Source organism: Lissotriton vulgaris, chromosome 5 (genome assembly GCF_964263255.1).
Source record: "Lissotriton vulgaris chromosome 5, aLisVul1.2, whole genome shotgun sequence".
NCBI classification, from domain to species: domain Eukaryota; kingdom Metazoa; phylum Chordata; class Amphibia; order Caudata; family Salamandridae; genus Lissotriton; species Lissotriton vulgaris.
The window spans coordinates 1,685,745,690-1,685,763,626 of NC_141693.1; the positions used below are offsets into that span (position 1 = coordinate 1,685,745,690).

At 41.4% G+C, this 17,937-nt stretch overlaps 1 protein-coding gene across 1 annotated transcript in view; it reads right to left on the minus strand.

Moving 5' to 3' along the window:
- Nucleotides 1–17,937, minus strand: part of TANC2 (tetratricopeptide repeat, ankyrin repeat and coiled-coil containing 2) — a 2,475,706-nt gene that overhangs the window by 1,949,922 nt on the left and 507,847 nt on the right. The window contains exon 5 of the mRNA XM_086923824.1: nucleotides 14,682–14,781. Coding sequence (XP_086779950.1) covers nucleotides 14,682–14,748 — 67 coding nt within the window. The 5' untranslated portion in view covers nucleotides 14,749–14,781. The remainder of the gene's footprint in view (nucleotides 1–14,681; nucleotides 14,782–17,937) is intronic.

Genomic DNA, 17,937 nt, shown 5'->3' on the forward strand with positions numbered 1-17,937 from the left:
GGGTGAGAGCTTTCTGCTTAATTCAGAGACTCTGTCCCTCACCACCCCTTGTTGTAAATATTTTTGTCCACCCTAAGCGTGGAAGGGTATTCTCAGATGTGAGACCCTTGCTCATTGCACCATCAGGATTCAAGCAAACCGGGCCGAAGACGGCTGTAATGCCAGAAACCGGTCCCCGGGAGCTTGTTTCCTTCCCAGTGTAAGAATTGGCTTTTGTAGTTTGGTTTGCCCTGTTCCCATCATGCACTGGGACAGGAACAGACTAATTTGCATACAGCCAGGTTCTGAAACTGGGATGGTGCAGTGAGCTAAAAAACGGTGTTGGATCTAGCCCTGATCTCTTGACTGGGTGAGAGCTTTCTGCTTAATTCAGAGACTCTGTCCCTCACCACCCCTTGTTGTAAATATTTTTGTCCACCCTAAGCGTGGAAGGGTATTCTCAGATGTGAGACCCTTGCTCATTGCACCATCAGGATTCAAGCAAACCGGGCCGAAGACGGCTGTAATGCCAGAAACCGGTCCCCGGGAGCTTGTTTCCTTCCCAGTGTAAGAATTGGCTTTTGTAGTTTGGTTTGCCCTGTTCCCATCATGCACTGGGACAGGAACAGACTAATTTGCATACAGCCAGGTTCTGAAACTGGGATGGTGCAGTGAGCTAAAAAACGGTGTTGGATCTAGCCCTGATCTCTTGACTGGGTGAGAGCTTTCTGCTTAATTCAGAGACTCTGTCCCTCACCACCCCTTGTTGTAAATATTTTTGTCCACCCTAAGCGTGGAAGGGTATTCTCAGATGTGAGACCCTTGCTCATTGCACCATCAGGATTCAAGCAAACCGGGCCGAAGACGGCTGTAATGCCAGAAACCGGTCCCCGGGAGCTTGTTTCCTTCCCAGTGTAAGAATTGGCTTTTGTAGTTTGGTTTGCCCTGTTCCCATCATGCACTGGGACAGGAACAGACTAATTTGCATACAGCCAGGTTCTGAAACTGGGATGGTGCAGTGAGCTAAAAAACGGTGTTGGATCTAGCCCTGATCTCTTGACTGGGTGAGAGCTTTCTGCTTAATTCAGAGACTCTGTCCCTCACCACCCCTTGTTGTAAATATGAATATTGATACAGGCCTGGCAGAGATCATGATAGGCAGAGTCCAGAGGCCCGTTTGGCCACAGATTAAAGTCTCCCAGTACTAGCAGTCTATTATGAGAATTGGAGAGATCATAAATGAGGTCAATAAAATCCGGCAGAGTAGATGTGCCCTTTATCTGGAGCAGTCAGGGGGTCATCCATTCTGCACACTACTCGCAAATCGTTGAGAGGGGAGTATTTTAAGTGTGGCCGCAAGAGCAAACCGCCTGAGTCTCATTTTGAAATATGTAGTGCAACCGACGTCAGTGCACTCACATGTCACAGAGGGCTAGTATATCTAAGGTTCCGGCATATATTAGTGAAAAAGAGACTTCCCCGTTTTTTTATTTCAGATGTATAATCCAAGGGTGCATGCTTAATACACAGAAGTCTACTTGGATGCGTGCCCAGGAACCCACTTGCCCTCCACACAGCTGTGTTAATTTTGTTTATTTATCCAGCAGCCTGAGATTGAACTTTCATGGGCACACACATGACCTAGTTATGCTAATGAAGTGTCTTAGATAAGATCATTTATGTTGTTTTTCACTGGCAGGAGCACAGATGGGAGAACACAAGACTCATTACTGGCTCAAGAAAACACTCTCATATATCCCCTGATTTAAAATCCCTGAAATGGCTGCCCTTTGAAGCCAGAATACAGCTGAAAATTATGACACACTCGGCCGTACACCACAAGGCACCCAACTACCTCACTCAAAAGTTGACTATATCAGGAGGGTCGAGATTCAATAGAAGTACAAAAAATCTACTCCTGAAACCTCGCAGATTCCGGAAGGAAAAAACTTACAAACGCTCCTTCTCAGGAATGGCACCCAGGATCTGGAATGCACTCCCTCCTGAAACCAGGCTTATCTCCTCCACTGCCTTCTTCAAGAAAGAGGTGAAAGCCATCCTTATGGCCAAGTTCACCTGAACTTTATTGTTGTTGGATCAGAGACTTTGCACCGCTTTTGTATCACTGGCTACCTCACTGTCTAATGTCTAATGATATCATATTCTTACTTGATTGCCAGCCTATTATACTACTCACTCACTACCTATTACTATATTGTACACGTTAGTTTGCTGAAACTTGATGTCCCTACCCCTTGTCTCTCTGTAACTCTTAGAAAGTGGTATAAGCCATCCTTATAGCCTAGCTCTCCTGATCTCAATTGTAGTTGGACCAAAGACTCTGCACCGTCTTATATTATCGTTTACTTGACTGTTTATTGTTATTTTATCAGCACATGACTGCTATCCGATCATGCTATTGAATATTATACTGTACCCAATATTATGTTTAGTCACCCTCCTGTTGCCCTCACCCCCTGTCTCTGTGAAGCGCTCTGATATCTGCAAAGATCTTGTTCGCGCTATATAAAACTCTGAATAAATAAATAAATAAATAAATAAGCATTAACCCAAGTGGATTTTAGGTCTGGTTTGACAGTGAAAATGTCGCCTGACCTTTTAATCTGCACCATTATTATTCTACAGTTCTTGGATTCCACACAGGTATTTATTCATTCCAATGCTATTTACTTTTAATGCTTTAACTGCCATACAACACTCTTGTACAGTCAGATCTATTGGCATTGCCAATGCTCGTTTGTTTTTCTGACTACTTTACCCAACTGCAGGCAGCCCATGTCAGATAAAGCTTTCAGGCAGATGAATTGTAAGCACAAAAAAAGATGGAGACTACAGATAGTTTACCTTTGTTTTCTGACTTTTGTAAATACTGCACATGTAGTAACACTGTCTCATAGACAGACACAAATTAAATGTTGCCCTCACTAATTTCAATTTTTTATTTGCACATGGCTAATAAATGTGGCCATTTTATGAACTTGAATTATTAATCCAATCATTGAGGAGGAGACGTGGTCTAGCGACTCGAGCTGTTGCCTTTGCCAAAATGTGAGTAAAATGTATTTATCGAATACCCACTTTGTGTATGCGGTCTTGCTAGGTTTGCACTATATAAATACCAACACATACATACCCACCGCATGCACACCCACATCAGCTTCTAAGCAAGAGTAGTTCTTGAGCATGGAATATGCTACGGAAGAGTATGAACACCTAAAAGGAATTGTTTGTTTTGCCTCAATGAGGCCCATTGGATAACGGGGTGAGCGGAAGTCACACCTACTCAAGTTCTTGAAAAATCATCTGCCTCCACCTTCCATGTGGGTTTCCTATTGTTGTGTAGGTCCCACTTATCCAAAAGACCTGTACGTTTGTGGACAACATACATTTTGGTTGAGGTACTTACATTGATTCCATGCACACCCGTTGTATATGTTGGCCTAAAGGTCAGCTAGCTCACAGTGCCACCATAAGCCCCCTAACCCAAACAAGAAGCAAATGGTTTCTGGCAGCCACTGAACATGACACCCCTGACCCCTCAGGGATTGTGCTAACAGATCTAGAACCTTTTCACCCAGTCACTCATGCACTCCTGCTCTCAGAGAACAATACAGAGACTACAAAATGAATTGTCAATATATTTATTGAACCAATGTTATTCCTGTATAGAATACATGTGCTGCAATAATCAGTAGACTGAAGCAAATGAAAGCTATTACAAGCACCAAAAGAGTAAATAACAAATCCAGTTCCACCATGCTGCGAAGACAGAGTATATATACAGGCATATAATTAACCCTGGGCGTAGTTCGCGTAGTAGCACTATGCGTAGCTAAGCGAAGTGCACTTCGCACTACGTGAGCTACGCATAGCTACGCAAACTGCGTAGCTCACTGTGCAAAATGCTGTTCACACTGTTTGCACAGTGTGGACAAGCATCTGGCACTGTGCAATCAGTGCAAACTGCATCTTGAACAGTGCAAGCGGTCGTTTTCTGCAGCTCGAGTAGATTTCTACTAGAGCGGCAGCTTTCTCAACGTGAACTGGTAGTTTCTCATCGCGAGAGGCCGCGAGCATACACGACCACTCGCAGTGAGAAACCTGACCTCCTCGCGTTGAGAATCTTGCCGGGAGGTTTTATTTTCCACCCATGATGCACTGGGCCAGGGACAGACTAATTTGCATATAGCCAGGTTCTGACCTGGGATGGTGCAGTGAGCTAAATAACGGTGATGGATCAAGCCCTGATCTTTGGACTGGGTAAGAGTGGTCTGCTTAATTCAGACACGCTGTTCATCACCACCCCCTTTTCTGAATCGCTTTTAATAAGTGGGCGGGTTCATGACCGGGCTCATGACGGCCCCAGCCGTCATCAGCACACGCACACCGCAGTGCATGACGGACGGGGGCCGTCATCAGCATAGAAGGGGTTAAAAAAGATAGACCTACAAAAAAAATCACATCACCCGGCACCAGAAAGAACTGAAAACGCAACTACTAAGGAGAGCAGTAGAGGGAGTACCATAAAAAGAATGGGGCAGAGTAATGTACTCTGCTTCGTTATTCAGAATCTCACCTTAAGACCCATTCTAGATTTTAAGGTTGTTAAACCAGTTGTGAAGACTCAAAAATGAATTTTGGCAAATTTGGAACAGCACTATAGCCATTCCAATGTTGGAAGAGGGAGGTTACACAGCAACGGTAGATCAAGGATGCCTTCTATCATATTGCTGTAAACAAGGAACACATGACTTTCTATTTGTGATGGGGCAATCCAATACCAATTCAAAGTTTCATCTGTTGGAATAAGGACTGCACCAAGCATGTTTAGAGACTATCTAGCAACGATGATAAAAAAAGCAGGTGTCAGTGCAATAATATATATTCTTCAGAGGCGTGGAATTTTCTGATTTATGTACGTGTCCAAGAGATGGGATGTACCCAAAATCTGTTTGTCCTGTCAAAAAAAATCCACTTGTCCCTTTTGGTGCCACGTGAAAGGTGACAAATTATAGCAGCATTCATGATATATAAAATCTCTATCATAGCTTTTCTCATGATGCCAGGCGTCATGTTATATCAGGGTTTGGAAATGCAGCGAGGCTAGAATTTGGCCACCTTTCTGCAAATCTACATAGGCCCAGATTATGAGTTGAGTGCAGCAGAATTCCAACAGCCCACTCAACCATGAGTGGGCTGTTGGATTGCCGCCTGGACCGTTTTCCTGCCCCCCCGTTCCACTGCCCGCCACAGTACAGATAGAGCATGTAAAGCTCCGCCCTGCCAAACTATAGTCTTCCCTGCCTTTCCCATCATCTTCACTCCTCCTCCACCTACTCACCCCAGAGTAGACACCTGCTCATATTTACCACCCGATCAGAGCTGTTGATAAATGTGAGTGATAATCTCCTAGAGAAAAGGGAATAGCGTGTGGAATTGAACTCAGTAAAATTGAGTCTGCATAATATTTTTTCTCATTTCATAGAGACAGCATAATTGCATGGTACTGATGGAGTGTTACTGCATGGCACCATTGTTTTATGGGTATCGATTTAGCATTCCGACAGCACTCTGCAACTAGTAATCGGGCCGTAGAAGGGCTGGGAGTAGGCAGCAAGTGGTAGTCTGAGGACTAGCATGCCCGGTGATTATGTGCATACGCACAAGCTTACATGTTTAAGGGTATCCACCAAGTAAAGGGGTTTTACGGAGAGTTAATTATAAATTGCCTAGCAGATTTTCACATTAGCACCTATACATGTACATATTTGCTTATGCGATAATAGAAATAGCCTTCTTCTGTGAATTACTGCAAGTTGTAAATGTGCACGAATGCAAGAACATGTACCAGCGTGTGCACTTAGATAACTTTTTTTAAAATGTAGCATACATTAAACACGTTTTACTAAATGATGCAATGATTAAGATAAATGGCATTTAATATTGCACAATAGTTTAGCAATCCTTTTTTCACATAGTAGTTTTTTGTGTACATTTTATTTTGAAAGCAATCCTCAATCTTGCTTTCATGCTTCTGCATGTACTTGCATATAATCAGGGAGCAATCTGGGAACATTACAAGTAGTTTTAAATTGTTAAATTTTGCCAGCATGAATACACGTTTTCATACTGGAAACACTATAAGGAATGCAAGCTGAACAAACCGATCACTGCATCTCGGTAGGGGACTTACTTGAATCATAAAGGGTTTTGCACTAATGAATCACATATACAAGTTAAAAAAACGTATACATGTGGATACACATCTGGTCTTAGTGGCAGACAATACATCCCCTTTCATTGATCTATCTGTGGTACTGTAAACTGGCAGCCAGGGTATTTGTGATGCAGTGGGTTGAGCCTACTTGTACATTTGACAATATAAACATGAACTCTTGTTGCCCTTGTCTTCAACCAATATGTCCCGGGGTCAAGCGATAGGAATTCCACACCCCTCAGATTATTGGTTAGCTATGTTGGAAGAGTACAAATTGGGTGATGCATATATTATTCAAAATAGGTTTTATGTCCATAATGGAAAAATTAGCTCCACACCCTTTACAGAAGAAGGTGGTCTGTGGAGCAGATTTAGACACAATGATTGTGAAAGAAATTCCCATACAAAAGAGGGGTTATAGCATTACAAAAACAAGTTTTGCTTTGCCATGTTACAGTCTCGGACACTGAAGGGTGTGATGAAAATGTTGGTAATGTTGGCATCATGCATTACACTAATACCCTTTGCTCAATTACAAATGAAACACATGCAAGAATGTCTCTCTGTCACCACCAATGGGCAGATGGAAGGATCTAGAGATTGTCACAAACAACTGCAGAGAGAATTTGTGTGGTAGATGTAGGGCAGCCTGATGAAGGGAATATATTTCAAACTACAGTCCTCACAATGGCCTAAACCACAGGTAAATCACACAGGTTGGGGTAAACAAGTAAGAAACTTGTCACATTTGTGGTCACGGGACACCAGAGAAGGAATTCAAAACCATCAATGTGTGGCACCTCAGGACTGTATTTGGCACAAAAAGAAATCCAAACATATGTAAACAAAATACTGGACTATAATATAAGGTTGTCTGTAGCAAAAAGAAAAGAAAAATGCTTGGACAACTTCTTACTTGCATTACCAAAAGGATTTCATCTAGGAAGAGGCATAGAATCAATCAACTCTAATTGCAAACTGGATTATTTAAAATATACAGTTTCCAAAAACGCATAGCAGCCTTCCTCAGCCTTTAAGCAGCATTCAACATGGTTTATCATAAAACCTCAATTATAAGACTCAAAGAAATCGGCATGGACAGTACATTTTTCAGCAGGGGTTTCTCTTATCTATAGGACACAGCATACCTGATATATAAGCCTCCTTTCTCATCAACACCTCAGAATATAAAACCAGAGTTCCCTGCATATTTATCATCTTGCCGTACCCTTTTAACTTACACATGAAATCAATACCAGAACTAATCAAACACATTGAACTTACCTGCTACAATTGTGCACACAACACACAAATAATATTAAAAATCCAAAACCATAAAGATATAGGAAACTAAAAAAACTCAACACATTTCTAAAAAACCTTCAACCAATTGATAACATGGAACCATATTAAATTAAATGCATTAAAAACTGAAGCACTCGTATAGGGAGACCAGAAAAGTTACACTCCATTAATCTCCTGTGAGGGAAACTAAGACCACCACCATCATACAGATCATCAGTCCTTTATTAGAACAAAGGCCGATCTCTGCAAGTTTTACTGTATTGCTGGATTTTAACTTTTATTTAGAAAACACCACAGACAAGGACACAGAACAATTAGTCGACTTTATGACCAGTGTTGGTCTATTCCAAAGAGTGGAGGCACCCACTCATGTTGCTGGCCACACATGCTGGATGGCATCTTTACAGATAAAACCCACCTTAACCCCTTCGATGCTGGTGACGGAACCATTCCGTCATCAGTCACGGTTGAGCTGTGCTGATGACGGAATGGTTCCGTCACGACCACACCCATTATCATTGGGGCCCAGCACAGAAGGAAAATATCATCCGCAGCGATGAGGTTAAAGCTATGGCCTCATTTCGTTTCATAACTTGGTCTGATCACAGAGCAGTCTTCTTTGAAATTGACCTACCTCATCATCAGTCAAGAAGCCTTGCTACCCATAACACCATCAATGGCCTAGCCTGACACAAAATTAATCCAGCTACATTCAGTGACTAATTGTCCAAATCTAAGCCCCTTGATGCTAAAGAATTGGATGAAGCCATACTAGCCTATTCTAATTGGGTTGACACAGCAACAGACCTAACTGTCCCTAATATAACTTTGACCAAGCGAAGAAATATGCCAACACATTAATGGTTCTCGGAGAAATGGAAAGTTTTGAAACAGAGGGCTGCAGGAGACAAGAGCACAAGTGGAGTAAAAGTTATGATCTTTCTGAAAGAGATAAACATTATATATAGCGGAATACTGAGGATCAATTTTAAAGGAGAAATTAGACTAATTTATGAATAAGAAAATTGAGCAAAAGAGCTTTTTAGGACAGTAAAATCATTGGCTAACCTCCCAGAGAAAATCTTGACAACTATACTCAAACCTGTTGTAATTCTCTGGCTGATTTCATTCCGGCAAAAGTGGAAGAGGTTTTAAAACACTTTTACAGCGAATAAACATGCTGCTATTGGCGGTCAGGATGAAAACTGCTTGCCTAGCAATACAGAATTTCTAAGCACCTTTTCCCTGTTGAGAACTGAGCAGGTACTAAGCCTGGTGAAGTCTATAAAATCAGGATTCCCTTTGGACCCTTGTCCACAAAAGATTATTCATTTAGTCCTGGAGATTATCAGTATCCATCTTACAGGAATGTTTTAACAAGATGATTAAATCTAGTTATTTTCCAAAAGGATAGAAAAGAGCGTCCATCCTTCCCCTTCTCAAAAAAAGAGTCCGATACTCAGGACCCGAGAAGTTACAGACCTATCACTCGGCTCCCATTCCCGGTTAAGGTTATAGAAAAGGTGTTTAACTCTGAACTGGCACCTTTCTTAGAATCCAACCAGTTATTAGACTCAACACTATACAGGTTTAGAGGTGAACACAGTACCAAGTCTGCACTTATCACTGCCTCAAAAGATCTAAGGGCTACACTGGACAAGGATAGTAAAGCCGTGTTAATATTGTTGGACCTATCTGCGGCATTCAATAGGGTCAACCATGACCTATTGATTGACCATCTTTTTAAGTTAGGGATCAGGGGTTCTGCCCTTGCCCTTCGTAAGTCCTTTTTATCAGGGAGGAAAAAAATAGTCGCAATGGGTGAATTTGCCTCTCTTCCATTTGACTTGCCTTGTAGGGTGCCTCAGGGTTCTTCATTGAGCCCTACCCTTTTTAACTTGTATGTCACCCCACTTGCTAAGCTCATTAAGGCAGCCGGATCTTTTGTAATCTCTTAGGCTGACGATACACAAATTGTGGTATCATTACCCAGCAATCTGGAGGACACAGCTAGCAAATTTAACACTGTTTGAGGCAAGTCAATAACTGGATGAGAATCAATTGTCTAAAGTTGAACTCCGGCAAAACGGGGTTCTTCTTTTGGGCAATGACACCCCCTTCTGGACAGTGAGCTGGTGGCCTCAAGAACTCCCTCCTCCTCGAGTTGAAGCTAAGCCCCAATCTGCACTCTATATCAAAGGTGCATCTCTTCATTAATTCATTTTACATTACCTATTCTTATATCAATTGAGGCATTAACAGAAAAATATACATGGGTCCAAAGGTTATGATTTTCTGTCCATAGTATGTATTGTTAAGTATATTTACTGACATTTCACATACAGTAACACATAAGAAGGGATAGTTTAGTGCAGACAAACAGAAATACTTGTAAAAACCATTTTACAAATACAAGACACTCAACAAGAGCCCTGGTTATAATCACAGGGTAATATGTTGACATTTCGACACTGTCTCAATTGTAGAGTCCCATCAGGACTAAGTCATCTGAACAATCAACCTTCATGTGATAAAAACAGAAACCAAAAGTCAAACTTAGTCTCAACTGTAAGAATCATTCAATGTTCTCATATGTTGCTATACACATGGAAGGAACTCACCCCCTAATTGGGTACTGGTTAAAAGCCATTCAATGACCACTTGGTGTGAGTCTTTATTATTCACTTTTCTAGGGATAATAAGATTCAATCAGCTGAAAATCTCTAGGCACAATATCTCACATACCCCATGTAATAAGTAGATATACTAACTCTTCTATTTCAACTTGTGCGCCCAAAGTATAACATATTGTTGGATACGGCTACATTAACAAATAAGTGGAAGAACGCACGGGTTAAACCACTTTTTAAAAAGCCCTAGCGGAAGCGACTGAGTTGCAGAACTACAGACCAATTTCGCTTCTCCCCTGCTGTTCGAAGGTTTTGGAAACACGGGTGAATCAACAGCTAGCCCTCTATCTGGAACAAAACAACCTTCTGGACCCTTCCCAGTCCGGCTTCCGTGCATCACATAGCACGGAGGCGGCACTGTTGGAGGTCACGGACACCATAAGGTTGACACTGGCTAGAGGAACTCCAGTGATCCTAATCCTCCTTGATCTGTCAGCAGCGTTTGACACCATCTCGCATAAGATACTGCTTAACAGATTTGGGGGATTGGGGTCAAGGGCAGGTCCCTCAAGTGGATACAAAGCCCTCTATCTGGAACAAAACAACCTTCTGGACCCTTCCCAGTCCGGCTTCCGTGCATCACATAGCACGGAGGCGGCACTGTTGGAGGTCATGGACACCATAAGGTTGACACTGGCTAGAGGAACTCCAGTGATCCTAATCCTCCTTGATCTGTCAGTAGCGTTTGACGCGTTTGACATCATCTCGCATAAGATACTGCTTGACAGATTTGGGGGATTGGGGTCAAGGGCAGGTCCCTCAAGTGGATACAAAGTTATCTATCGGAGCGCACCCAAAATATTCAGCTGGACTCCTTTGCATCACAGACTATAGTGGTGGACAGGGGAGTACCTCAAGGATCGGTCTTGAGTCCCACTCTGTTCAATGTATATGTGACTCCCTTGGCTGATATCATCAGAGGCCATGGTTTCGAGACTATCTCATATGCTGACGGCACGCAGCTAAATGTCCCCATTGAGGAGGACATTATGTCAACTTAATTACAATTTAAAAGCTGCATGTCTAGCATTGCGAGTTGGATGAGGAGGAACTTTTTACAACGTATCTCCTCGAAAAGGAGATCCTGCTGTTTGGGAAGGCCGAAGCAATCTGGTCGCTTGGTGAAGCCCCTGAGCCCAAAAGTTGGGCTAAGAACCTTGGCATCAGGATAGATGATAAACTAGCAATGGAGGAGCAGGTAAAGACATTGTCAGGCACCTGTTTTGGTACAATGAAGATGCTCAGGAAGATCTTTCCCTGGATCCCCCTTTCAGAAAGAAAAACCCTCATCCAGTCACTCTTGGTGAACAAAGTGGACTATGGCAACTCATTGCTGTTGGGAGTAAGGGAAGATCTACTATCAAGACTGCAGGTGGTACAGAACACAGCAGCCCGCCTCGCCCTCAACAAGCCGGCGCGGATCCCTTCTGCCCCTCCATTGAACCAGCTTCACTGGCTTCTGGTCAGGAACCAAGCTATCTTTAAGATGCTTTGTGTGATCTTCAGGGGAAAGGCCCTGCCTATCTCGGAAAGAAACTCATATGGTATCAACCAGCCCGACAACTAAGATCTAGCAATGGCAACCTTTTGTGCATCCAGAGAATACACAAGGCAAGGATGGGTGGAAGAGCCTTTTCCTAATTGGCTGCCAGCCACTGGAACAGTCTGCCACAGAACATTAGGGCCTGTGGGGAACTAACCAGCTTTAAGAAACCTTTAAAGACATGGCTGTTTTAGATATGCATGACCACCAAGTAGCCATCTCTCAAAGCGCTGAGAGATCCCCTTGGGGATGATTCGCTTGCGCTTTATAAATGAATAAAATAAAGTAAAGTGTGTATAAATGTGCTTCTAGTATTACAACAACCACCTGCTTGGACCTGGTGTACAAATAGGACACCCCAAAATCAGGTGAGTAACGTGCATGATTGTAAATAATTACTCACACATCCCAGTGATAATGAGACATATTAAAGGTGCAAATATCCAGCAAGTACATTCCATGGTTTCTCATTGTGAGTATCCAATGTAAACCTCATACACCAAAACTTTGTTACCTCTTACACAACTTTTCTGTGACTACAACATTAGTCACCTTAATATTTAATGTTGAGGTTCACCCTGCGTAGGCCCGATGTCCTGTAATAATTGCGTCCTATTCATACAAACATGATAATCTGTACCACTACTTCTTACTTCATATTGGGTGTGAGAACAACAACAATTCTGTATTCAAAGGCAAACAAACTCCTTCCTTACCATTTGTGAAACGAATCCATTTCACAATTTCTTTTAAAACTCAGTCAGAGTGTCAGCAACTGAAGATGTGGCAGATGCTGAAAGCGTATCTTTCCTTGTCTCAAGTGGGACCAGAGCGCCACCATCTTGGGCGAACACAAAAGATGCTAATTCTACTTGGAACATAATTTACCTCCTGAAACTCATACGCTCTACTGTAGGGTCACACCATCATACCAAGTAACTGTTCTTGCAATAATTTACCAAATCAGGATAATTTTAGGATTTCCCTCCTGAAATTCATATACTCTGAGAGTCACAGCATCATACCACATAGCTGTTGTTGCAATATTTCTCAATTCTGGGTCATATATACTAGCTATCATGGGTGAACTTCAAGGTGCTTAATCTAGCATATTTTAACTCATGTCAAAACCGAACTCCTGAAACTCATACACTCTACTAGAAGGTCATGTCATCATACTCAGTCACTATATTATGTGTCATATACACCTGATGTGTACCATGGCTTCACGTTATCTTTCTCACAGGACACAAACCGCAAGTTGGTATACTATTAATATCTCAAGACCCTAGGTCCTTACACTTTCACCTTTTAAAAGCACATGATAGAGCATATGTTTGTATAGCAAAAAACAACAATGTTAAGTTACTGTTAGGCAGGGCCGGACTGGCCATAGCGGGCACCGGGCAATCCCCCGGTGCATCGCACAGGTGGGGGCCGGTTTTGGGCCCCTGGGGGCCGTTTTTGTTACAGGGCAGTTTAGCCCTGTACCAAAATCGTCCGAAAACCGGCCCCGGCAAAGAGCTCGGCGGCACCTCCAACCCCAACGAGTGGAAGGGGGGGTGGACACCGCCGAGCACTTTGCCAGGGCCGGTTGTGGTTCCCAGTCCGGCCCTGCTGTTAGGGGTTTATTGGTATCACCTATTCCTACAAGTGAGAGCAAGCTGAAATTACAAAGCAAAGGCATAAAATAAAAGTAGAGAAAAATCACAAGAAATCAGATCCCCTAAGTGAAAAAAGAAGAGGTTATGGAGTGTAAAATGGAACTCACTTTCAATTTGGCTTAATAGGGGCAATAGGGTATAGTGAAGGTCTTGGTGAACATTCCTTATGACTTGGAGCTACCATGACAGAAGGCCTTTATATTTTGCAGATGGAAGCTGAATAACGCTTCATATGCAAAAATAGCGAAATTCTGAGGTTGCCATATCATATAGTAGTATGAGGGGAAACATGCTCTGGTACATGAAGTTAGGAGTTAAGCACTGAACTCTGTTTCAAGTTGCTGTTTATTTTAAACATAGAGATGCAAGATGTAGCAGGAGGGCCTGTGGATTCAGAAACTAAGAAGTGGAGAAGAATGGAAAAATTTGCTAAATCCTAGGAATTTTGTGCACCTTGTCACAAAGGAAATGCTAACGAAAACAAATATGTCAGATGTCAATTCCCCAATAAAACACTTTACATAGGAAAACGATGCTCCATGTCAGAGATCATAAAAACATGCATTCAGAACAAACTGCGAGTGCCGCAATGTGAGGAATACCAACTAATAAATTGTTTAGGCTCTGATCTAGTAATCAAGTGCTGGAAAATTGTTATATCTAATATATTTAGCATCATGTAACATGCTGTCCGACTAACGAAAAGTTATCAATTTAAACACAATATTAGTCTATGCCTCTATCTTGTAAATAATTAACTGAAACAACTAGCTACATGGTACAATAGATTGGGTTATTATGGCATATGGATCAAATGGCAGAATAGAGCTTAGCCACAAAGAATGAAATACAATGCTATAGGTTAATTAGACCAAGGCAAATTAGAAACACTGTCCTAATGTAGCCATATCTACAAAAAATTAGAAAAGTCCTGGATTGTGCTAATGATTCATCATCCTTTACAAGAAACAATGGCGGACTAGGAGCGCCTATAGCTGCCCTGGCAAACATGTTCATACCAGCCCTCTGGTGTAATGAGAGTGAGTGTAGCAAGTCAATCTGACAGGCTCCAGGTGGATTTGAGGAAGCCAAGTTATATACACGTCAAAAATATTATTAGCACTCTAGTTCCAGCCTACTGGAGATTTTCCCTATATACTATATGGCCAGTTAAGATATAACAAGCTGCCAAGCAAAGTGTCATTTTGGCTTTAGGGTAGAAAATACAATATGGAGGATTATACCTTTGTAAAACAACTTACCACTGGAACGACTTTTACGGTTGGATTTCCCACCAGTTAAAAGCATCTTCAGACTGTTCCGGAACATTGTTGTACTGTATTACTTTGTTCAAATTACAGCCTGTAAAAATTAAGAGGAATGGCTCAGTCAGCGTGGCACAGCTAAAGACAAATAATACTATAAACAGGCATTACCTACATGAAAATGTCTGCTACTGTACAATTGATTTTAAACCTATCATTATAGATTTTATGTAAATATTGGAAGAGAGAACATTTAGAATTAAGCTTGAAAGAAGTACTTAACTGCAGTTCCAATTTAAAAGGAGTATACGTGCTGGGAGACTGTAGCCCAAAACTGGGTGATAGTGTTGAGGAGGGAGTTGTGAGATTAAGTGGCGGTTACAAGGAGGAGATTTAAATCCAAAGGTCTACAAAGACTTGGATATTTAATCTGTTATTCTTTGTCTTTAGAAATGTAAACATAGTCTCTGGGTGCCTAAGCAGAGGGAGAGTGGGATGAGGAAGCTCTAGGCCCTGGTATAAACATGAAACGTGACTGTTGAAGGATCCAAATGTAGCTCTACAAAAGAACCAATCGTGAAGATTCATCAGAAGAAGCATCAGTAAAGATGGAGTGCATTATTATGAACAATTATTAGCATGGGACAAAGCCACAGCATTTACCACATGATGAGGGGAGAAATGTACCAATGGTGGTTCATCTCTCTGACCATCTGGCACGATAGGACATCTCTATGTTATCCTTTGTGTATGCCTGGGCCAGATTTCAGTTGAAAAACTGCTTGAAAAATAGCAACATGTAATGTTGTAGGTCTTAAAGCTAACAGGCCTGAATCTGCTTGGTCTAAACAATGTAAAAATACAGAGATTTCATAGTGTGCAAGGGGATGAATTAATACAATTCACATTTCTTCTAGAGGCCTACATTGAAAATAGACTTAGAACTTTGGGCTTGTCAGAGTATAGCTCCGTAATTTTAGTTATTTCCAACTGTACAAGAGCAGATGGTTTGGACAAATAGTATAATACAATGCTGTCTATGATGCTATCATGACACCCTGTAATGGAGGCAAGATTTGAAAACTTCGATTGTAGGTAGGTTCCTGAGAGATCATACTTATGGTTTAAATCTTTTTATTAGTTCTACACAAAGACCAAGCTGTACATGGACAGGGCCCAATAGCTATGATATCTTATAAACGCTCAAACAGAGAGATCATATTCAGAGATAATCATTTTTATGTTCAGAAATCTGAGAAACTACGTTGTAGTTTTGAAAATCAAAATGGTGTATGCCTCAATTCAGATACTTTGATAGTTTACTACTTATATTATTACTACAATTGGGAATTCTAAAAATTGGGATTCCATCCATAAACATATTTCACTTGAATGATCTAAGAACTTTAGGCCTCCATAACCAAGTATAGCACAAGCAATACACAGTTCCATGGATGTAGGATGTGACAGAAATAACTAATGGGCCTCTAAAAATAACTACATTTGAAATAACCAACTTTGATATGAGGCATGAAAAGTTTTTAATGGGTTATATTTACAAGGGCACATGCATACATACAAACATCCATTCAAAATAGACCATCTAAAGTTTCCAGGGCATACACTACCAGACACGTCATCTGTCTCCCCTCACAAAAAATACAGCAGAGGGGTTATGCTCGATCACACCTAACTATAAGGAATAACTGCCTCAGTCTACTGAACTTTTGGGGTTGCCCTGTTAAATTTTCCAGGCCAATCTCAATAGGCCCTCTTCTCAGAACACATCTTGAGCATGAGGAAATTATACGCTCCAAAGGTAGAATAGGTGGATTTTTCAGCGAGGCAGAGAGTACTATTCAGACACTGGTCAGACAAGCGATGGAACGAGAGCAAGCAGAGACTGATATCTATTAACCAGCCTCATAACTGATTGGATCACAAATATCTCCAATTTCATACTAAAGCATTTGAGCCTTTGATCGAACAAACTCCTTCGCTACTAGCTGACTCAGTGACTTTAAATGACGGGCAAACATGCTTGATTATCCTAAGCATTCATTCATTACCTTAAAATTTGACAATCCCAAATTTTCATTTTAAACTGTCATTTAATGGTAACTAGTAGATACCTGGGTATTGAATAACTTTATTTAATAAACATATACGATACATTTTTGAGGCCACTAATATGCTTAATTCTGATTCATATACGAATCTATTTAAAAACATGAAATTGATGCATCAAAATCCACAATGAGAATAAAATCACAATAAACACAGTTGATCAGTGCCAGTACTAAACAATCACAACTTCAGCGGTTTAAAACAAAACACTATTTCCTTTCCTCAGATCTTCATTGCCTGGAAAAGAAAAAAGTCTGACGCATAGCTTACAGAAGATTCAACAAGAGTAAACACATTAAAATATACAGGCAGCCATTACCTAACGTGGTGAACCATCCAAACTGATACAATATATTTTAGACAGATTTTAGCTAAAAGTGAATTGAGTTGAATAGAACACAAGTCGGAGTTTAAGTCAAGAGTCAGAAAACGTGTGTTCACTTTACAGAGTGCAGGGCACAGGAGCTATCACAAATGATTTCCCATTTCATTTGGCTTTCTCCCAGTCTACTGGCTTTACAACATTGAGGAAGCCTGGGCCTAGCCTCTTAAACTAAAATCAATAGGTTAAAATAAAGATCCAATCTAACAGTGATCTCATTATGTAAGTATCCAAGTAACCACCAAGGTTATTTACATTATGGATCACTCTGGAAATGGCTGCATGCTCAATAGTCAAAATGGACACCCACCAAAGAAGGGGAGTCCCAGAAATGCGGCTAGAGAATTCTAGAACAAACTCAATACATTTCAAATATCAGAATACCAATTAAGGGAGTCCTAACTGTTTACATAGAAACAGAATTATCCCCTGTTCAATGATAGGAACAGTCAGCATATTCACACCAAAGGTTCTAGGAGCTGTGTTTTTGCTTTGTTCACCTTTAACATAGGTAAACAGGTTTGCCAGGGACACCTGGCAAATTTAAAACTGCCCCATTTAGTGGAGCGATATGCAAATCAGATTGACTCCTGCACCACCAATTTTTCAGGGGAGTAGTGCGGAAGAGAAGCGCGGGGCGCATGGGGCTGGACGATCACATCTTGCCATTTACCTGCTGGCTGAGGGGGCAGCATTTTTTTAGCATAGGGGCCCAACAAGGTATCTGTCAGTGCCTCATTAAAT